This window comes from Bufo gargarizans, chromosome 10 (assembly GCF_014858855.1).
Source record: "Bufo gargarizans isolate SCDJY-AF-19 chromosome 10, ASM1485885v1, whole genome shotgun sequence".
Lineage (NCBI taxonomy): Eukaryota > Metazoa > Chordata > Amphibia > Anura > Bufonidae > Bufo > Bufo gargarizans.
The window spans coordinates 112,774,917-112,797,860 of record NC_058089.1 but is presented as its reverse complement, the minus strand read 5'-3'; the positions used below and the strand labels follow the sequence as shown (position 1 = coordinate 112,797,860).

General features: G+C 48.0%; 1 protein-coding gene across 6 annotated transcripts in view; it reads left to right on the top strand.

Moving 5' to 3' along the window:
- FHOD1 (formin homology 2 domain containing 1) overlaps positions 1 to 22,944 on the top strand; it is an 83,432-nt gene that overhangs the window by 16,238 nt on the left and 44,250 nt on the right. For 5 of the 6 annotated variants that reach the window (XM_044270770.1, XM_044270765.1, XM_044270766.1 and 2 more), the window contains exon 2: positions 5,624 to 5,730. In XM_044270770.1, coding sequence (XP_044126705.1) covers positions 5,624 to 5,730 — 107 coding nt within the window. Of the gene's footprint in view, positions 1 to 5,623; positions 5,731 to 9,474; positions 9,546 to 22,944 lie in introns of those variants that run through there. The other variant, XM_044270769.1, reaches the window with a different exon arrangement.

The window sequence follows — 22,944 nt, the reverse complement described above, 5'->3', positions numbered from 1 at the left end:
GGGACTGGTCTGGAGTCTGTATTTTTCACAGGGACTGGTCTGGAGTCTGTATTTTTCACAGGGACTGGTCTGGAGTCTGTATTTTTCACAGGGACTGGTCTGGAGTCTGTATTTTTCACAAGGGCTGGTCTGGAGTCTGTATTTTTCACAAGGGCTGGTCTGGAGTCTGTATTTTTCACAAGGGCTGGTCTGGAGTCTGTATTTTTCACAAGGGCTGGTCTGGATTCCGTATTTTTCACAAGGGCTGGTCTGGATTCCGTATTTTTCACAAGGGCTGGTCTGGATTCCGTATTTTTCACAAGGGCTGGTCTGGATTCCGTATTTTTCACAAGGGCTGGTCTGGATTCCGTATTTTTCACAAGGGCTGGTCTGGATTCCGTATTTTTCACAGGGACTGGTCTGGAGTCTGTATTTTTCACAAGGGCTGGTCTGGATTCCGTATTTTTCACAAGGGCTGGTCTGGATTCCGTATTTTTCACAAGGGCTGGTCTGGATTCCGTATTTTTCACAGGGACTGGTCTGGAGTCCGTATTTTTCACAAGGGCTGGTCTGGAGTCTGTATTTTTCACAAGGGCTGGTCTGGATTCCGTATTTTTCACAAGGGCTGGTCTGGATTCCGTATTTTTCACAAGGGCTGGTTTGGATTCCGTATTTTTCACAAGGGCTGGTTTGGATTCCGTATTTTTCACAAGGGCTGGTCTGGAGTCTGTATTTTTCACAAGGGCTGGTCTGGAGTCTGTAATTTTTCACAAGTGCTGGTCTGGAGTCTGTAATTTTTACGGGGTCCGTATTTTATTTTTTAATTTCCGCCATGTGGACATGCCCTGGGAGAGCTGGGTGACCACCTATGCGGATCCTATAATGGCGGCCATATTGGCTATCGTCACAATTATCAAGAAACCCTGGCAAGATCCTTTGCGATCCCCGCGTCTTCATCAGGACAATGAGTTTTCTGAAGCAGCTGAGATGCTCTATATTGTCACGTTTTTTCTGCCCTGGGGAGAGCAAATTATCTTCCCACTGAGACGGGACAAACCAGTTTTCGTGTTTGGGTAAAGCGGAGTCCTTTTTAATACATTTTCTTTTCTCACAGACTCTTAGTAGAAGCTTTCTTTATGCTATATTTTGCTTTTTTACTTTTATTTTTTCCTTGTGCCACATGCTCTGGGCGCAGTCTCAGCAGTCATGCACTGCAGTATAATATTCAGCATTGACCGGGCCCCGGAGGATCTTTACGTGTGTATTACACCGCTGCTGCATTGTCTTCTGTGGTGGCTTCTGCTATTTTTGTCCCTGTGCCCAGCGGGGCTGAGAATAGCTGCGGTCTCTGCCCCCCTCCGCCCTCCTCGCTGCCGCCATGTTTGATATTCTGTGTCACCAGCTGAATCTTCTCCTGTTTAATGATGACTAGCCCTGTACATCGGAGGAGGGACTGTCCTGCGGGCGGTGGGTTCTTCCAGGGCTGGACTAGCAGGAAAATACTGACATTTTAAGGGTCAGAGCCTTAAACCTGGAGACTGGAAACTAAAAATGTTCTTCCGGATCACTGAATGTTGTGGAGTATCGGACATCCTCTTACTAGGGTTTCAATAATCCCATGTAATACCAGTTCTGGAGCATCTGTGCTTATGATCCTATCATGTGTAATTACTCTATTATTCCTACTTGAAGTTATGGATGGATTTCTTGTAGTCTGCAATGAAGGTCCAAAAGGGTGTTACCAGTTGGGGGTGTGCCCCTGCCCCAATCATTGATGCTGGTGTCGTACTGTGCTAGCAATTTATTTGTAACCACTACTAGGAATAACAGAGGAATGGTACAACATGGAGTCATAAGAATAAATGCTCCAGAATTATTACACGAGGAATGGAAGTAGTTACTAAAACAGACAGGACAGGTGAGAGGCCTCCTTTAAGGTCGGGTTAATATTCGTCTATGCCTATGTTTTGCACCATCTTTCATGGCTCTTGTCCCAAGATGTAACGCCCGTCCTGTTTGTGAGACAGTCCTGCGAATAATGGGACTGCTGCTAGGTAGTTCACGGGAAGGGACACTGGGCATGTGTGTGAATTGCGCTGTGAGTAATCACCATTTACAATGAACATCATCCCTTGCCGATTGAGACTTTGGCATGGAAATGGTTAAGGTGCCGGGGTCGATGTTCATTTATTTTCGGTTCACGTCCAAGTCCTGTCAGAGTTTGGGACGAGACTCAAGTCTCAGGACTGTTGCTTCTCATTGCATGTTTCCTGTTGTGTGTCGCCCTGGGGCGTCGGATGCGCACACAGCAGGGCGGCCATTTTGTGGCTGACTTCTTGATATCTCTGTATTGATGGCCTGTAGGACAGGTGTTAGGGTTGCCTGTGACAACCAATCAGATCACTCCTTTTGTTTTCAAACCTGCTGAGGGAAGATGAAAACTGCAATCTGATTGGTTGCTATGGGCCACACTGACAGGCTCTGTTAGAGCAGTGTGTAGGCCTGAGGCATAGTAAAGTGGCAGCCATAGAATGGTGACAATTAGCTGCCCCTCATGGAAGTCGTTAACTACGTAGCCATGGTGCTGCCCGAGGTAAAGGCGTTTTAAACGTCTCGTCTTAGAAGCTGGGGCCGTTGCGACGTCATGTTTTGACCATCACGCCGGTTTGCTGCGGCATCCATATTTCTCCCTATGGCCTAGAAGAGGCACCCACCAATCGCGAAAGGATATGAATGGAGCGGCAGGTCGTCCACATTCAATTCCCTGTGTATTGGGGATATTTATTAATTTGACACAGCCCCTTTAAGGCAGTCCAAAGGAACTATTAAAGGGATTGTTCTGTCAATAAACTACATAATGAAAATTTCTGTAGCATTCCAATATAGTCAGTCTTTCAGTTTCTCACAATTATCAACATCTCAGCTTGCTGTCAGTGATTTTTTTACATCCAGGACTTGAAAACTCTTCTTCACACCTGATGTTTTGTTAAAGGGTAATAGGGCAAGCACAAACTGTCAGCCCGGAATCTAGTACTAGAGAGCAATTTGTGCTTCTGCTGTGTTTCCGACTTCTCCAGCTGTTAGGGCATGCTGAGGGTTGTAGTTCTGGAGAGTCACCGGTCGGGGACCATTAACCTGCAGCAGTGGTTGCGTGAGCGGGATCTTGTTCGCCTTTGGGTGTAGATGGGGCATGCTTCCATTCACTTACAGCCAGCAGTGATCTTGAAAATGTTGAGAACATGAAACACAAAACATGTCAGGGCTTACTGGGAGTTGTAGTTTCAGAACAGCTGGCCAGGTTGCAAATGACAAAACCAAGAGAATCATTACACCAGAGTTCCCCTTTAAGAAATGAAACTGGAATCGGACAGGTTAAACTAAAGTCTGCTCCTCCTGTCAGCTGCTTTTGCGATCAGTTTCTTTCATGTAGAGATTTCTTTCTTAATCTGTAAGGAATGACTGATCATCTCGGGGTGAACTCGTGACACCCCCAGTCCTCCCCGATCCATCTCTGGCTGAGGATCCGCACCCTCCAGCTCCATAAAACAATTACGGCCATTTGTTCAGCTGAAGCAGCTTTCTTCCTTATTTTGACGCTCGGCCAAAGTGCGGAGAAGATCCAGAGCAAAGCCTCCCAGACCCGCGAAGACGCAGCACATAATCCTCTTTCCACCACGCTCGCTCGAATATAACCCCCATATGTGTTCAGTGACCCTAACGGGGAGGAAACACAGCCTTCAACATTTTGTCAGGGTCCACAGTATCTACTGGTGGTGGAACCTCGGGGGAGAAGGCGATTGCCCATCTTGGTTGGTTCTAGAGGTGTCGTGGGTCTGGTGGTGGGGTGGGGGGTCAGCTTTTGGACAAATTATATTGATATCTGACATCTTTGTAGATGCTGCTGGAAAAAAAATGGGGTCTCTGAATTATGTTGCAAGCCGACCTTTTTCAAGACTCCTTAGGGTAAGCCATTAATATTTGAGCCAAGTGGCCCCAGAGAGCCAGACGATGGAGGGGTCATGTGCCCTTCCTTGTTTACACAGTGGCTGTGTCCGGTATTGCAGCCCCCATTCATCCTTCAATAAGAATGAGCCACTGTGCCTGTGTGAACCATTAAGGGCCCCCATTCCCCCATCAATAGGCTGCAGTGAGGCGGCCATTTTGTTGCCTACCATTTATCTTTTGAATCCAGCTAGGTTTCTATGTCAGATTCCTAGGTGCCGACCCTCTCACTCTACCGCAGTGGCAGCCATCTTGTATGACAGTACGCCCCTTCCTCTAGCATAGCGACAGCCATCTTGTATGACAGTACCTGGTCCGTATGAGCAGTGACTTCCCCCGGGAGCGGCCGCTGTGTTTTGTCGATGTTTGTTCACCATGTTGGGCCGATTACGTAATGGAACAAAATTCCTCCAAAACATCATTTTGCTGACATGTGGACAGCGCCAGCAGTGCCTCGGGATCTGGCAGAGCGGACGGTGAGAGTGACTGTGGAAATGTTGCTGTATGGCTTGTTCTGTCCGTCTCCCTGCCAGGCCATTTTTTTTCTTTGAGGCTACAACATGGCCACTCCGATCCCTGCTTTACAGCAGCGCTGATTGGCGGAGACCTCGTAGTCCATGGATCCCAAACCCTGGCAGATCGTGACTGTGTGAACGTGGCCTTGGGGTGTAAGTTCACTTCGGACAGATCTGATGTATCATTCAGTGCGGCTTGTTCTTGGTTTTATTTATCTATTTCTTTTCCTACCCTTTCAGATGCATTGGAGACAGAATGTTTTTGGAACTGATGAGGATTTTTGTGGAATCCATGATTTTGGTGAAATCCTTAGGGCAGTGGTGTCCATAATTGACCTTCATGCTTGCCCCCCCCCCCCCCAAAATCAGGAGGCAGAAAGCACTGGCCATCGACGGGACGATCCAATGCCTCCGCCACCATACTTCTCACCGTTGGGATGGCGGCCATTTAAAGGGGTGTAGAATAAAGCCTGTATTACACTGGCCAATTTTTCAGCCAATAATCGCTCACAAGAGTATTGTTATACTGCCGCCACCGGCAAACCACTAGACAGTATGGGGACGAGCGATGGAATCGCTCCTCTCTATACTGCAGAGGAGATCTGTGCATGTAATAGCAGCAGTCTCCTCTGCTAGTGAGCAGGAGATTGCCGGGAGAGAATGCTTCACTTCCGAAAATCGCTTGCTCAATCGGCCTGTGTGATACAGGCTTTAGAAACATTCATAAAAATGGGAATCGTTCCCATAGGACTCCCATCATCCGCCTGGAACATAGGGAAACAGTGCAGCCCCAGTCTATATGGTGTGATGCTCTGCAGACTACTAGACTGTTATAGGTAACCATGGCAACAGCTCCTAACAACAATTAGCTGCAATAAAACAATCCGAGTTGACCGGCCAGGAGTGCTGACCATGCCGGGAATTGTCCCCGGGCATCTGTAATGGCTGACAGCCCAGGACCGCCTTACCTTGTGACCATACCCACAGCGCTTACAGGGGGCTGATTAACAAGTTAATGAGGAGTGGTGTGACCTGGTGACCTTCTACGGCAAGGTGACCGCGCAGGGTGGTGGTGCTCGTCACTGTGTGCAACTTCTAACCTCCTCTCGCTCCCTTTTCTCCTGTAGCTGGAGGATTGCACCCTGCAGTTATCTACCAACGGGAACTACCTGGACATCGAGCTCTCCCTGGCCGAGCAGCGCGACTACCTGGAAGCCTTCTTTGAAGACATAAGGTACGGACAGCATCTTCTCGCTATGTGACCTGCCTGTGTGCGTTCAGGCCTATCCTGTCTTCAGAATGTCTCAGTAGTGCAGCCTCAGGCTTTAGACCGGGAACTAGAATCAGATCAGTTCACAGCAGAGAAGTAAATTTTAAGAAACAGCAGCAGATCTTGCTTCAAGGTTTGCTTGGCTTAAAGGGCTTTTCCAGGACTTAGTTGTTGATGGTCCTGAATATCAGAGCAGTGGGGGGATGAAACCCGCACCCCTATCATCTGCTGTTATGGACAGCTGCCAGTGTCGGAAAGTACCCAGTGGACGGAGCCTTCTGTTCACTGCAAAGTTTCTTTCGGCTGCCCAAAGCAGTTGATTGTGGGTGTGCGGGGTGTCAGACACCCACTTATCTGATAATGAGCAGAACTCTTCAGGATAGTAAAACCCCCTTAGAGGCATATTCCTATCTGAGACATTGACGGCATATCACTAGAATATGGTATCAGAAAGGTGCGGGTCCCACCTCTAAGACCCGTTTCTAACTCCAAAATCGGGCCCCTGACATAAAGGAAAACACAATGCGCATGTGCGGCTTGATCTCCATTCACCATTATGGCACTGCCGGAATAGCTGATAATGGAGGGTGGTGTGCTCTCCTTCACTTTATGGTCCCTGTTTGTTCTGGAGATAGGAGCAGGTCCCACCTCTAAGACCTGCTCCTATCTTACATTGATGGCATATATTCTAGAGCCACCAATGTCCCAGATGGGTATACCCCCTTAGCACTGTATTCACACAGGCAGTTTTGGTGCACGTTTTTTAAGCCACAGTCAGGACTGGATCCACACATAATGGCACTCCATCCTGCCTCACAGTCAGTCCCTTTTGAGGGATCCCTCTATGATGTCTGTATGCCCTATGAGACTGCCTGTATCCCCTACTGGCTTTGGCTTTAAAAACTGCACCAAAGACTGCATGTGTGAATCCAGCCTATAGGTGTCTATCTGTGGATGCTTCCCAGTGATGATGACGACGCCATGGTAGAATGAGAAGTGGGTAACATTAAGAGATGCCGATCTCTCCCTGCACACATGTACGGCACTCTCCAGGCTTCAGGCCTATGTGTACTTGGTAATGATTTCCTGCTGAAACAGGAAGCTTTGTGAGCGCTGCTCTTGCTGCTAGGAAGTGTCCCTCATAGAGAAGTGCTCTTTTTTCACCTTCACTTAAATGTCCTTGTCTGGCAGCCACATACATGGTTAATGTACGCATCTAGGCCTGTCACTTCTGTATCTGTATTTAGGGCTTCTTAGGCATTGCACCCCTTTTACTACAAGTGTAGAGACTTACACTGATACATTTTGACTGCGCTGATACATTGTAACAACCTGTCAGGCACAGGAGAAAGATTTGTGCTGCTGCTGTATTTAGCGATACTAGCCACTGAGTTACAGCCTGTATTGTCTTTCAGGAAGGCTTCAGAGCTGTAATCTTCACGCGTCCCTTGCCCACTTCATTACTAGATCGCTCTTGCATTTTTCGTGTTATACAGTATTTAGGGTCATTTTCCCCAGTAGATTTTGAATACGGTGAATGCGTCTTTAAATGTGATCATCCAGGTGAAATGTTTTCGGCATGCCCCTGGGATTCCCCCTCTTGGCCGACCTTTTACATCAGCAATCAACTGGAATGTGTCCTCGGGGAATGGAAGCGGAGCGGTTGCCTGGAATCCCTGGCTCAGGTCTGTAAGCGCCATCCTTCCAGCGGGCACACTGCCGTCTTGTTGCTGTGGCGTTGAATCATCTCAGCTTATGATAATTATTCCCACTTGCCGCCATCTTTGTAAACATGGATATATAGGGAGGATCCCCCTGAGACTGGCGTGCTTTGCAGGTGACATGCAGATGAGGGCAATGGCTGCCGCTTCTCTCCACCTCCTGGTGCCAGAATCCTGGTTTATCTCCTCATTTAAAGGGGAGCTCTACGTGTCTGTTTTAGTAACTACTTCCTTTCCCCGTATTATAACAGTTCTAGAGCATCTATTCTTATTCCCCTATGCTGTGCTGTTCCTCTATTATTCCTACGAGTTATGAATGAATAAATAGCAGTGAAGATCCAGCTGGGCGTAACCATTTCATGGTCACTGCACTTCTGACATTATCTCCAGTTAGTGCTCTGACCCCAAAGCCATGCCGCTCCATTCATGTCTATTGCACTGCCAGTGCTCACCTGTCTCCGCCGACGGAGAATCCAAAAATAAGAGTGAATCTGGAGCGCACCTCCTCATACTATGATTTAATAACTGCTTCTCAGCATAATTAACATTGCTTCTCAGCGCAATTGATAGTATACCGCCCCTATGTTGCATGCTATACATGAGGCATTAGTATACATTTTGCTCAAACAGCATAGGCCCAGTCACGACAAGGTTGCCTCCTCGAGTGGGAACCTACCTGCCTTATGTATAGCATGCAACATATGGGGCGGTATACTATCAATTGCGCTGAGAAGCAATGTTAATTATGCTGAGAAGCAGTTATTAAATCAAAGCATAGTATGAGGAGGTGCGCTCCAGATTCACTCTTATTTTTGGATAGTCCTATAGAGAATGTATGGATTGGCAGTGTGCATGCTCGACCGCCACATCATCCATTTCAGGGTACTTGTGATTGGTGGGGGTCCCAGCAGTCAGACCCTCACGACCTAATAGTTACCCTTTATTCTGTTGCACGACTACAACTCCCAGCATGCCCTGATGCTGTTTCCATTTCTTGCTCCATTACTCCAGGGTGGCATTTTTATTCCTCCTTTTCTGTACCTTGTCACAAATACCTGCAGGTCCTCAATGGCTCGGGGGAGTCATGACCCGAAAGAACTCTGACAGCCATCACTCCTAATAAAATCTCACCCCCCCCCCCCCCCCAAATAATTATCTTTTCAAGTTTTGAATGAATTTCCCTTTAAGGGATGTTCTGTACTAAACTGATACCGGATGAGCTGTTCAGACTGAATCCCCAGTGTACCGTGCACCCACCTATTCATACACCCATAGTCTGCTGTAGGGTGTGCGTCTGCAGGATGCAGATCAGTGGCTTCTGTGGTTAATTGTATTGGGTCAGAGACCGCTGTGTGCGGCTGCCCTCCCCTGCCGTCTATTACTACAGGAGGAAGGAGAGCGGCTCACAGTTTGTGGTTTGGACTGATAGGAAAACCACATGCAGGATGGACCCAGCGCCTTAAGGGGAGGAGGGGGGTAATAGCAGAGTAGACTGGGGGTTGTCATTTAGCTCGTTTTGTATATTGTCCTTTCTACTGCAGATGTTCATTTACCAATCCATCGGTGGAAGAAATACAACTTCCGACACGCCACATGGTTTAAAATACAGTCTCTGTAAGGCCTTTTAAATTTGTTCATCCTGTGCCTCCTGGTTCATGAATGTCAGAGGTGTACAGGTGTAGCAGGAGTAGAGGACACTGAATTGTTGCCAGTCAGAAACCAGAAACCTAGGCCTTTAATGGTGTTCATCCTGAGCCTCCTGGTTCAGTAACTGAGGTGAGCAGTGGGAAAGAAGGAGCAGAAAAGAGCAGATCGGTGGTATGAGGTTGCAGTGTCCCCTACAATAACAGGGGCCCCACAATAGGCCTTATCCCGAGGGGGCTGTAGACTGACCTCCCCTTTACACATAATAGCAGCACTTTCCGGGGGAGTTGTCATGAGCTGAGTAGGCAGTGTGATGGAGGGTGACATGTGGGGCTGTTGTGATAAGAGCTCAGTCTGTCCAGGGAGGACGTGAATCAGCAGAGGCCATAGCTGCAGAATGACACAGGGAAGATGGTGAGTTCTGCTTGTGTGACTGACCCCCTGGATGTAGCCGGACCCTGTGTGTACTGAATAGACTGTAAGGCCTAGTTCACGCTTCAGTGTTTGGTCAGTGATTTTTCCATCAGTGATTGTGAGGCAAAACCAGAAGTTGGGGCTACACAGAGATAAGGTTGATCTGATGAGCTGGGGGTATGCTCTGCATGGCTCCATTATCACCAGGGTACTGCTGGGCACAGAAGATGATTGACATGTGGGTGGAGCTTCATTTTGTTGGGGGAGCCTGTCCAGATCCTCATGCGGGTAGTGACCAGACCCTGAAGAGGTTTGATGTAAATGAACTATGTAATATACTCTAATCCTCACCATCTTCAATATCTCTGCTGTTGCCGTTGAACAAAACAGAGACCAAAAACCCATATAGACCTAATGCCTCTCACAGCAGAGAGTTTCTTATCTGCTTGCCTATTGTGCAAGCTCTCGGGACTGTATAGGACACTGGTGCAAGCTCTCGGGACTGTATAGGACACTGGTGCGAGCTCTCGGGACTGCATAGGACACTGGTGCGAGCTCCTTGGTCTGCGTAGGACACTGGGTTGAGCTCCTTGGTCTGCGTAGGACACTGGGTTGAGCTCCTTGGTCTGCGTAGGACACTGGGGCGAGCTCCTTGGGACTGCGAAGGACACTGGGGCGAGCTCCTTGGGACTGCGTAGGACACTGGGGCGAGCTCCTTGGGACTGCGTAGGACACTGGGGCGAGCTCCTTGGGACTGCGTAGGACACTGGGGCGAGCTCCTTGGGACTGCGTAGGACACTGGGGCGAGCTCCTTGGGACTGCGTAGGACACTGGGGCGAGCTCCTTGGGACTGCGTAGGACACTGGGGCGAGCTCCTTGGGACTGCGTAGGACACTGGGGCGAGCTCCTTGGGACTGCGTAGGACACTGGGGCGAGCTCCTTGGGACTGCGTAGGACACTGGGGCGAGCTCCTTGGGACTGCGTAGGACACTGGGGCGAGCTCCTTGGGACTGCGTAGGACACTGGGGCGAGCTCCTTGGGACTGCGTAGGACACTGGGGCGAGCTCCTTGGGACTGCGTAGGACACTGGGGCGAGCTCCTTGGGACTGCGTAGGACACTGGGTTGAGCTCCTTGGGACTGCGTAGGACACTGGGGCGAGCTCCTTGGGACTGCGTAGGACACTGGGGCGAGCTCCTTGGGACTGCGTAGGACACTGGGGCGAGCTCCTTGGGACTGCGTAGGACACTGGGGCGAGCTCCTTGGGACTGCGTAGGACACTGGGGCGAGCTCCTTGGGACTGCGTAGGACACTGGGGCGAGCTCCTTGGGACTGCGTAGGACACTGGGGCGAGCTCCTTGGGACTGCGTAGGACACTGGGGCGAGCTCCTTGGGACTGCGTAGGACACTGGGGCGAGCTCCTTGGGACTGCGTAGGACACTGGGGCGAGCTCCTTGGGACTGCGTAGGACACTGGGGCGAGCTCCTTGGGACTGCGTAGGACACTGGGGCGAGCTCCTTGGGACTGCGTAGGACACTGGGGCGAGCTCCTTGGGACTGCGTAGGACACTGGGGCGAGCTCCTTGGGACTGCGTAGGACACTGGGGCGAGCTCCTTGGGACTGCGTAGGACACTGGGGCGAGCTCCTTGGGACTGCGTAGGACACTGGGGCGAGCTCCTTGGGACTGCGTAGGACACTGGGCCGAGCTCCTTGGTCTGCGTAGGACACTGGTGCCGAGCTCCTTGGTCTGCGTAGGACACTGGTGCCGAGCTCCTTGGTCTGCGTAGGACACTGGTGCCGAGCTCCTTGGTCTGCGTAGGACACTGGTGCCGAGCTCCTTGGTCTGCGTAGGACACTGGTGCCGAGCTCCTTGGTCTGCGTAGGACACTGGTGCCGAGCTCCTTGGTCTGCGTAGGACACTGGTGCCGAGCTCCTTGGTCTGCGTAGGACACTGGTGCCGAGCTCCTTGGTCTGCGTAGGACACTGGTGCCGAGCTCCTTGGTCTGCGTAGGACACTGGTGCCGAGCTCCTTGGTCTGCGTAGGACACTGGTGCCGAGCTCCTTGGTCTGCGTAGGACACTGGTGCCGAGCTCCTTGGTCTGCGTAGGACACTGGTGCCGAGCTCCTTGGTCTGCGTAGGACACTGGTGCCGAGCTCCTTGGTCTGCGTAGGACACTGGTGCCGAGCTCCTTGGTCTGCGTAGGACACTGGTGCCGAGCTCCTTGGTCTGCGTAGGACACTGGTGCCGAGCTCCTTGGTCTGCGTAGGACACTGGTGCCGAGCTCCTTGGTCTGCGTAGGACACTGGTGCCGAGCTCCTTGGTCTGCGTAGGACACTGGTGCCGAGCTCCTTGGTCTGCGTAGGACACTGGTGCCGAGCTCCTTGGTCTGCGTAGGACACTGGTGCCGAGCTCCTTGGTCTGCGTAGGACACTGGTGCCGAGCTCCTTGGTCTGCGTAGGACACTGGTGCCGAGCTCCTTGGTCTGCGTAGGACACTGGTGCCGAGCTCCTTGGTCTGCGTAGGACACTGGTGCCGAGCTCCTTGGTCTGCGTAGGACACTGGTGCCGAGCTCCTTGGTCTGCGTAGGACACTGGTGCCGAGCTCCTTGGTCTGCGTAGGACACTGGTATAAGCACTGTCCTTGTCCTTGCTGTGATATACGTTGACACATTGCTGTAGGTTCCTGCACATCTGCTCCGGCCTCTCACTTATTCTGAGGTCTGTCAGTGCTGACTAGTGTGTGTATATATAGTAACTGTGACTTGTAGGACTGGTGTCCAGTAATGTGGGGGCGGCGGGGGGGTCCTCAGGGGCAGTAACCGACCCATGCCGGCTTCTACTTTTAATTACTGCATGTGCTCATTCTTCTTACTTGGTCTAATGTTGTGTGTGAGCCCAAGGTTAGCAGAAGCGCCTTTCGTGGATTAAAGGAGACCTCTGCATATATATCACTCTAGTGGAGGATAATTCTCTGTTTAAGGGCTCGTGCACACGACTGTATGTATTTTGCGGTGCGCAAAAAATATGGATCACATCTGTATTGCATCCATTTTTTTTATTTTTTTTTTGCATTTCCACTCTAACAAGCCTATCCTTGTCTGCAAAATGGACAAGAATAGGACATGTTCTAACTTTTTAGCAGGACCATGGAACAGACATGCGGACAACGGATCCACCAAAAAAATGTATGCAACATGGATGTCACACTGATGTCCCTTATGCACACAACATATGGTTGTGTGCATGAGCCCTAATTTAGTACCCCTCCCTATGGAACAGACACGATCAAGCGATCTTGCGGGAAAATGTGTACGTCCGCTCTTCTACAGTTCATTACTAGAATTAGTTACTGCAGGATTCTGAATTCAGATCTTCCAGCACTTCCTTCTTCTTCAATGTCTGAAGATATTTGTGTGGTTTGAGTTAGCTATAAGTGATGTGCCGAACTACAAGCTTACTGACTGTTTCTTATACAAAGAAAAACAGCAGAATAGTGAGTGCAGCTCTGGAGTATAATACAAGAGGTAACTCAGGATCAGTACAAGATAAGTAATGTATGTACACAGGGACCCCACCAGCAGAATAATAAGTGCAGCTCTGGAAAATAATACAAAAGGGAGTGGAGGAGCGGAGCCTCCTACTGGTCTCTTGCGGCCCAGCCGTATAGTGGCATTCTACGGCATCGGTAGAATGCCGACGGGTTATTGAATTAGAAATGGGGAGGTGTCTGATCTTTGATGTCCTCATGAAGGGACAAGAACTTCGTCTAGGAAAATTGGGGTGTTGGTGTGTGGGATTTTTGTAAGTTTGTTTTGTAAGATTTCTGTATTTTGTTGTATTTTGCTGTGTGTAGGTAGGTGCAACCGGATCAGGAAGGCGTTAGTACATTGATATTGAAATTGTAAATATTGTATATAGCGGGTGTTCTATGGGGAAGTGAGTGTTGGGCCAGACCGGTGTTGTCTGTACCGTGCTGAGGTGCATTATGTCCTGTATATTTGGTTTGGGTTTTGTCTTATGATTTGGTGTGATTTCTGTATTTATTTATGTTTTTTACATTTTAATAAAATAAATACATTATGTAACTCAGGATCAATACAGGATCAGTAATGTATGTATGTGACTCCACCAGCAGAATAGTGAGTGCAGCTCTGGAGTATAATACAGGATGTAACTGAGGATCAGTACAGGATACATAATGTATGTACACAGTGACTCCACCAGCAGAATAGTGAGTGCAGCTCTGGAGTATAATACAGGATGTAACTCAGGATCAGTACAGGATAAGTAATGTGTATATATACAGTGACTCCACCAGCAGAATAGTGAGTGCAGCTCTGGAGTATAATACAGGATGTAACTCAGGATCAGTATAGGATAAGTAATGTATGTACACAGTGACTGTATCAGCAGAATAGTGAGTGCAGCTCTGGAGTATAATACAGGATGTAACTCAGGATCAGTATAGGATAAGTAATGTATGTACACAGTGACTGTATCAGCAGAATAGTGAGTGCAGCTCTGGGGTATAATACAGTTATACATGCCCTCAGGCCCTCTGTAGACTGGTATGGTATAGAGTCACTTGCTGGTTGCTGCACCTGTTGATAGGAAGAAATGTTCCTCTGCATCTGAAGAAGATGTTCTGTTTCTTGGCAGGAGGACTTGGGATTGTTTTATGGATCTTAGACTTTACTTCAGAAGTGTTCTCGCTGATGACTGTTCCTATCCACAAAAGCTTTTAGAGTAAATAGTTTACACTTGGTTCCTACCAACTGCGGAGGGTTTATAGGCTGCGGGGTTATAATATTCCAGCACTGGTCATTATCCAGCGCTCAGGAGGAGGACTCCAGCCAAGTGCTCCTTTCACTACTTCTTTAATGGGTATAAAAGAGACATCAGTGAACCCCTTATCTCAATATTTGTTTAGCCTCATGACCCGGAAGAAAGGCTTCCCGTGAGAGTGCCAGAGCTCCGTGCTGGAGGAATGCCGCGTTTTAGTCATTGGCCAAGAGAAGACAAAACGGTCTGAACTCGAGGTGTTAATGTTTTACCGCATGCAGATAATGTGATTTCCGCCTTAATATCTTTCGCGCACCTTTTGTCAGTCCGTGCACCAATCAAATGGACGGCAGTGATGAGCTTACATAGAGCTGTGCTCTAGATTATGCCAGTTTTTCACCTAAATTATAGTAAACCTGTTGTCTGGCGGTGGCCCCACCCTTTTCACCAAGCCCCGCCCAGGTTAGCATTTTTGGAGGTCACTAAACATTGCAGATAAGGTTGTGCAAGAATTTGTGACTTTTTTTCTACACCCCCCGCACTCCCCTCATCTCGGCGTACATCGTGTTCCCTATGTGCAGTATCACGCCATATATTACTTCCATATGAAAAAAACTCAGGAAATCCCCAGTGGCCGCTTCACGTTACGGAATAGTTTGGCACGCTGCAGCTCTTAATTTTAGCTTTATGAGTAAAGGCTTGAAGGCCTCCGACCTCGCAGGGAGTGTGTTTAGAGTTTCCATTTGTATACAGCGCCAGGGTAGTCTGCATTATGTCACCGTATACCAGCGAGGGGACACGCCTGGGGACTCGTTCTGCTGTATACAGGGGGCAGGGCGCTTGTGAAGAAGTGTTACCAGGTGCTAAAGTGTGACACATATATACATGTTAGATACATGCATGTAATATTTACCTGTCTGTGTAATGGGGGAGGGGTGATGGGAAAACAATGATCATCCATCCTTTCTAACTATAGATCGCACCCTTACACCTAGGAGATGGCACTAATAAATTAATTAAGCATGGCAAAATCTCTGCTTGCTGTTGGTGAAACTAAACATTTTTTTTTGTTAAAGGGGTTCCCCGGAGACCCGAGTGTGATAAAACAATAAAAGATTGTCTAGTCACCAATTAATCCCCGCAGTTTCCTTCTCTCCTGCTCCGGTTTGTCTGTTTAGGCTGCAGCAGTGACTTAGCTGTATATGATGTGTGACTGCTGCAGCCAGTCACTGGTGTCAGATGTGTACTTCACATTTCTGCTCCAGCCAATCGCTGGCCTCTGTGGTATATGGCACATGACTGCACAGGACAGTGACTGGTTGCACACACATACTGTATACAGCTACGTCACCACTGCAGCCTGTAAACACAGACCGGAGGTGAGGATCGGAGCAGCAGGGCCAGAAACTGCAGAGGATTAAGAGGTGAGCATATGATCTTTTTTTTAGGGGCCCGGGGAACGTTTCAGATAAGTCTGACAACCCCTTTAAAGTCCTGATAACATGCTTTTAGACCGGGTTAACATATAGCTTATTTCTGCCATGAATTTCGCCATAAATCGATGCAGATTCTGCAGTAAAATCCATATGTACATCCATTTGGTGCACCATACTGGATGTGCCTGGCAGGACTAGGCCCATATCTGTACCATACTGGATGTGCCTGGCAAGGACTAGGCCCAAATCTGTACCATACTCGATGTGACGGGCAAGGACTAGGCCCAAATCTGTACCATACTCGATGTGACGGGCAAGGACTAGGCCCAAATCCGTACCATACCGGATGTACCGTGCAGGTACTAGGCCCAAATCTGCAGCGTACCGGATGTACCGTGCAGGTACTAGGCCCAAATCTGCAGCGTACCAGATGTACCGTGCAGGTACTAGGCCCAAATCTGCAGCGTACCGGATGTACCGTGCAGTTACTAGGCCCAAATCTGCAGCGTACCGGATGTACCGTGCAGGTACTAGGCCCAAATCTGCAGCGTACCGGATGTACCGTGCAGGTACTAGGCCCAAATCTGCAGCGTACCGGATGTACCGTGCAGGTACTAGGCTCAAATCTTCAGCGTACCGGATGTACCGGGTTGGGACTAGGCCCCAGCTCTGCAGCGTACTGGACGTGCCGGGCAGGGACTAGGCCCCAGCTCTGCAGCGTACTGGACGTGCCGGGCAGGGACTAGGCCCCAGCTCTGCAGCGTACTGGACGTGCCGGGCAGGGACTAGGCCCCCGCTGAAGCAACACTTGTCATCTGCAGTGGCATGGCTTGTTTCAGCGGAGATTCAGAGGAAGGGTCACTCCAAGTTCAAGGTAGAATTCCTCCTGAAACACCACATGGAATCCGTTATCTTGTACATGTGTTCAGCGTGTCGTGTGTAATTGGATGTCTCTGAGCTGATGACAGGAGAAGTCATTGAAATGAGTTATTTTATCTTCCACACGATCTATCCTGCAAGGCCCCGAGCCAGCGCCAGCTGCGATCATTTATGAGAAACGCTTTATCGGCATCATCTAAAATGGTTGTAGGCAGAGGTGCTGAATGGACGGGTCTGATCAGGGTCCAGAGAGCCTGACGTCTCACTTGCCCGGTGGCATATTGTAAAAGGAGGGCTCTGTATGTGCCACTTGTGGTCTCCAGTAAGATTGACTTGCCAAGGAACACGGTAGCAGCAATTTACAGATAAAATCTACGTACAGTTTTACGCTTTGATTCTCATCTGCTCTGTGTCCCGGTGTGAACCTGCAGCGACCAGCGATTGCCACAGTCACGTGTCATATATGTCATGGCTGTGGTGGGGACAGGGGTTTGTAATCTTTACGACCATACTGGAGAAAAGGTCAGAAAAAGACAATGTGTGTCCCATAAAAAAAATGAATACTGCTCTTACCTCACCTTCCCCGCAGGACCTGGAAGGGGCTTGGTCCCATGGCTGCTGTGGCCAATATGGGCCTGAGTGGATACATCTGCTTAAACAATACCTGACCGGACTAAGCCACTTACTGATCCTGCAGGGACCCGGAGTGGCTTGGAACAGGGCAGCAGCATGGTCATGGCAGAACTATGGACAGTTGAGTGTGCATTGTTGTGGGTTTTTTTTGTATGAGAACAACCCCTTTAATATAGCGTATGGTTAGGAGCTATCTTCATGAGACAACCCCTTTAAAACATAATGAAGAACTTAAAGGCTATCCAATCAGTAGAATCATACTTGCCAATTCCTTGTCAGTTTTGTTCCAATACTTCCCGGTCTCTCCTCTCTACTTCCTAGTCCCGGTTGACACAGAAATTTGGCTGCAATGGTGACCCGCCTCCACCAGTGATTGGCTGAGTGGGCATTTCCTGTGTGTGGAAAGGGACCCAGGAGGTGCAGAAAAGGGAGTGGTGGAGGATCAGTGAGGTTAGTATGACTTCTTTTTTTTTTTTTTCTATAATGCCATTCTGACCCTTTTTTTAAATTTTTATTTTGCTGATCGGACATCTGCTGAGTGGTGGTCTTACAGCTTTTAGTTAAAGGGGTTATCCAGTTTCTCAGCCAGGCCCCTCAAAGGTAATATACTTAACCTGAGAAATTGGATAACCCCTTTAAAGAAACATTAGTCATGAAGATGGCAAAGAAGCCAAAGAAGTGAATCCTTGAGCACATCAAGTTATTAAAGCCAAAATTAATGGAGTGAAGCATTATCTTCTTAAAGGGGTTCTGAACCCGGACATATCCCCGTTTTCACCCAGGCATCCCCCCTGATATTAGCAGCGGAGCATTTTATGCTCCACTGCTCTCTTTTGCCCTGCTCTGAATCGCAACAGGGCAAAGGCTTTTTATGGATATCTGGTGACGTACCAAAGCTAGGAGGAGGCTAGGACAGTGCTAAAGCCCCCATCAGTGCCGGTAATGTAAACGGGAACACTGCTAGGCGGAAGCCTCCGCCTAGCAGTGTAAAAAATATATAAACAAACAGCCCTTGCCCTGCGCGATACAGCGCAGGGCAAGGGAGACCATCGGAGAAGGAAATGCTTTGATGCTCATATCGGAAGGCCTTCCTGGGTGAAAATGGGGATATATCAGGGTTCAGCTCTGCCCTTTAAAATAATATTAAGACCCTTAGATGACAATTATAATTGAAAGATGGATGGAGACATCACAAATCAAGACCCAACTCATTGGAAAAGACAATAATGCTGGAAAGATGGATGGAGATAAACTGGGTATCTCACTGGAGAAGACAGTGCTTGAAAGATGAATGAAGACTATTCGAAAACCCAAGACCCAATTAATTAGAGAAGATGGTTATGCTTGAAGGATGGATGGAGACCACTTGAAAACTCATTGGAGAAGACATTAATGCTTGAAAGATGAAGGAAGATCATTGAAAAACCCAAGACCCAACTCCTTGAATAAGACTAACACTGGAAAGATGGATGGAGATAACTCGTTGGGCATCTCATTGTAGAAGACAGGGATGCCTAAAACAGGGATGGAGACCATTAGAAAACCCAAGACCCAACTCATGGGCGAAGACCATGGTGCTTGGAAGATGGATGGAGACAACTTTAAAACCCAAGACCCTGTTCATTGGAGAAAACAGTGATGCTCCATAGAGTTGGAATATGGGGAGAATAGTCCAGAAGGATGACTGATCTTCTGCCAATTGTATACAAAGTAAAATTTACATGTGCTAATTACACAGTCCCATGTGCCAGATCCTTGACTTCCACCATCCAGCCTGGAGTACAGCATTGCCGTCTTCCTACCCACGACTGAAGAAAGTCTTTGTGTACACTGTTTATCTATGAGAATGCGACTGACGTTGTTACATTGACATGTGGGAATTGAACTTTGTTTTTGTTGGCTATATTCCAGTGAAGTCACCTACACAGAGCAGAAAGAAAACACCCATGGTAACCATGTTCTTCCTATGTGGGAATTGACAGGTGGAAAGCAAAGTTGGTGGTCATTGTATGTAAAGTGGAGGAGTCTTCCTCATTTACCCACTGGTGGTCATTGGGACCTAAAACAAATCTGTGTAATGTAGAAAGTGAGTATACTGTGGAGCACATAGAATTTCAGAACATATAGCAAAGTTGGTGATACGGATGGGAGACAAGTGGTCGTGAGACAACTGTAATGACCACACCCTGCAAAATACACTATGATCCCAGTGGGTAAAGGCGTTGACTTGTGAAGACAACCTTACATGAAGCTGGCCCAGTGATCGCTATGGGTTCTGAAACTTACACTCCCAGCAATTGGCTGTTTTTGTGGGGGTAAACTGCCGCCAGCTATAGCATTTTCCATGCAGTGGCCACTGCTGTGGAAATGTGGTATTACATAGAGGCCATCGATGTAATTTGTATGGGTTGGATCCATCAGAGTAAGCGCTATGTCACTCCACATTTTGATGACAGGACTACATACTGAATGCGGGTGGGAGGTGACGCTTGGCTGCATTCTCTCGCTTACTTATTTCCCGTGGAATATGAGCCAGCCTTCCAGTACACACCATTGCGTGGCACTCTATGCCAGGCTCGTACTGGTTGTGCGTGAGGAATACAATAGGTGCCTTGTATGGAGGGATAATTACAGGTCTCATTGTGTCATTCCATCACTCCCAGAACTGTGGGAAATATTGAGCTGCTTATGGGAGTCAACGGTGAGATGTCTGTTCACACAAGCCTGCAGTCTTATATCTGAATTCCATACCTCTAGGGTGGATTGAAAAGGTGGCATGTGCCCAGGAAATGCCAGAAATGTAGGCGCCAGCAGCAAATTACTGGAGCCCATGGTATAAGAAATGACCTCCAATTCATCGGCAGGTAGATGCCCATGGAAGACTACCATCAATAATTCACATTCCTAGATGAGGTTTGGGAATCGTTTGTCCCATCTTTCCAATCACTGATGATAGGCTCCTATACAAGCACAGATTCACTCCTCCTGTGGTTGGGGCTCCTCACCTTGGGTGTTAGAGCAGCCATAGGGTGTGATTCCCTTATGTAAGGAGTAGTGTTTGTTTTAAGTTCGGCATCTAAAGTTCGGGTTATCGAAGAATCGCGTTATGGATTCCGCTACCACGGACCATATGGTCCGTGGTAGCAGAATCCATAACGCCATTCTTCGATAACCCGAACTTTAGATGCCGAACTTAAAACACAAGTTCGCTCAACACTAGTAAAGAGGTGTACAGCCCCTAAAACAGGCGATATGACTCTAAATACACACAGGGTTCCTCTCATTGTGATGACGTGGGTGGACTTTGGGTCTTCCCCTATTAATCTTTCGATTAATCCCATTCTGCTGTATGTATAGGACACTCCTTCGAGAGTGTACCTTCATCACAAAGGTCCATTAAACTTGTACTTTTCCTGTGTCGTGAGTCATCGTTCTCCGTTGTCAGCAGTGGTATTCTTAGAAGACTTGAGTCACTGTGGGAAGCCGCTATCCCTTGAGACAAGGCCAAGAGATGACATGTAAAGGATAAGGGGACAGGAACAGCTGGACGATGAGTCTTAAAGCCACAGAGCCGCCCTTACAAGAAACTGTGGCCCCCAATGGTTACACCCCCCCAGTCAGACTTCTATACTATTTTAGCAAGATGCCATCAAAATGTATTATGTGGAATCTTCTTTAAAAAGCACCAGCCTATATAATGTTCTCCATAAGTAGTGGAGTCAGAGACCTTAGTGACTGCATCTAATATAGTAAAAGGCCTGACACTCTGCTTATATCATATCTTGTTTTTATTGTCCTGAAGGTTCAGATATGAAATTATCGCTTCCTTTTCTTGCGACGGCCAAAAGTAAATGGGAAGCAAAGTCTAATTTCTTCAGTGGATGATTGGCCCAGACTTGAATCCAAGCCAACATATCAACTTGAGCAAACATGAAAAGTGGGGATACTGTATACATACATTACATCACTTATCCTGTACTGATCCTGAGTTACATCCTGTATTATACTCCAGAGCTGTACTCACTATTCTGCTGGTGCAGTCACTGTGTACATACATTACTTAACCTGAGTCACATCCTGTATTATACTCCAGAGCTGTACTCACTATTCTGCTAGTGGAGTCACTGTGTACATACATTACTTAACCTGAGTCACATCCTGTATTATACTCCAGAGCTGTACTCGCTATTCTGCTGGTGGAGTCACTAAGTACATACATTACTTATCCTGAACTGATCCAGAGTCACATCCTGTATTATACTCCAGAGCTGTACTCGCTATTCTGCTGGTGGAGTCACTAAGTACATACATTACTTATCCTGAACTGATCCTCAGTCACATCCTGTATTATACTCCAGAGCTGCACTCACTATTCTGCTGGTGGAGTCACTGTGTACAGCTTGTATTGCACACATCATATAAGAGTATATATGGTTATAATTTATACATTGTTGACTCTTGCTCTGTATTTATGTGATAAGTTACAATTCCAGCTCACCTGTGCATAAATACTCCGCGTGCACGGAAGGACCAGGGGATCCAGAACGTGATAAGAGGAAGAAAAAATCTGCCACTATAGATGCTTTGCAATAGAAATCTTCCATTTATTACAGCAACATAAATCCACGTACAGACAATGCAGACACGAGCAGTACTCTGACGCGTTTCGGACTAAGTCCTTAGTCGTTACGCCTGTGTCTGCATTGTCTGTACGTGGATTTATGTTGCTGTAATTGAAGATTTCTACTGCAAAGCATCTATAGTGCCGGATTTTTTCTTCCTCTTACCTTTCTCTGTATTGTTATGTTTATAAGCTTTTTTGGGTAAAGTAGGCTCTAGGAAACACGCTCCCCGCGATACAGCTGACCCCACTTCCTTCCCGATTGGCCCCTATGAGCCATAATTGACCCATTGTTTGGGCACCGCTAATAATAGCTGGAGGTTTCTAACACCATCATATTGGCTCTTGAAGGTGGATAAGCGCCCGCCAAAAGATAATGATCACTGCACAAATAAACAAGATCCACCCTGCACCTTCTAATGTTCTAGAGCTGGTGCTTGCGCCAGGCCAAAGTAAACACAGGGTTGGAAGTGTTTGCTTTCCTGTAAGGCAGCAGTGCTCCTCATGAGTACATACAGTATCTCGGGTAACGTCCCTACACCCGGCAGTCCCTGTGCCTCATCATGATGGATTTCACATTGTCTATTAAAGGGATATTACAGGATACAGGACATTTTTTGTGCAATCCTTTAGGCAGAGAGATGAGGGCGCCATGTTTAAAGATGCAGCATTTTAAACGTGAATGACCTCTAAGATCCAAGATAAGATTCAAGCATGTCTCTGACACAGCTGACTCATCCATTTCTTTCCTTGGATGTAGGTTGTCAGGTCAGCGGTCCTTGTGCTAACATGACATCATGAGTCAAGGTTCTTATCGGTAACTTACCTCACTAGTCTAAGGACTTATGATGACTCAGTTTGTCATCATTTAGGTTGCCAGAAATTCTTTTTAAAGGCACAGTAACCCTACAGTCCCACGGCTTATACTTTGCGCAGTGTCATAAGAGGGGCGACTGCTAAGTTATAAAGTATTGATGGATGGGGGGGGGGGGGGCGGCAATGGGAGGATTCTGCTCTTCCTGTCATTAAAGAACGGTCAGTCTGGGGACC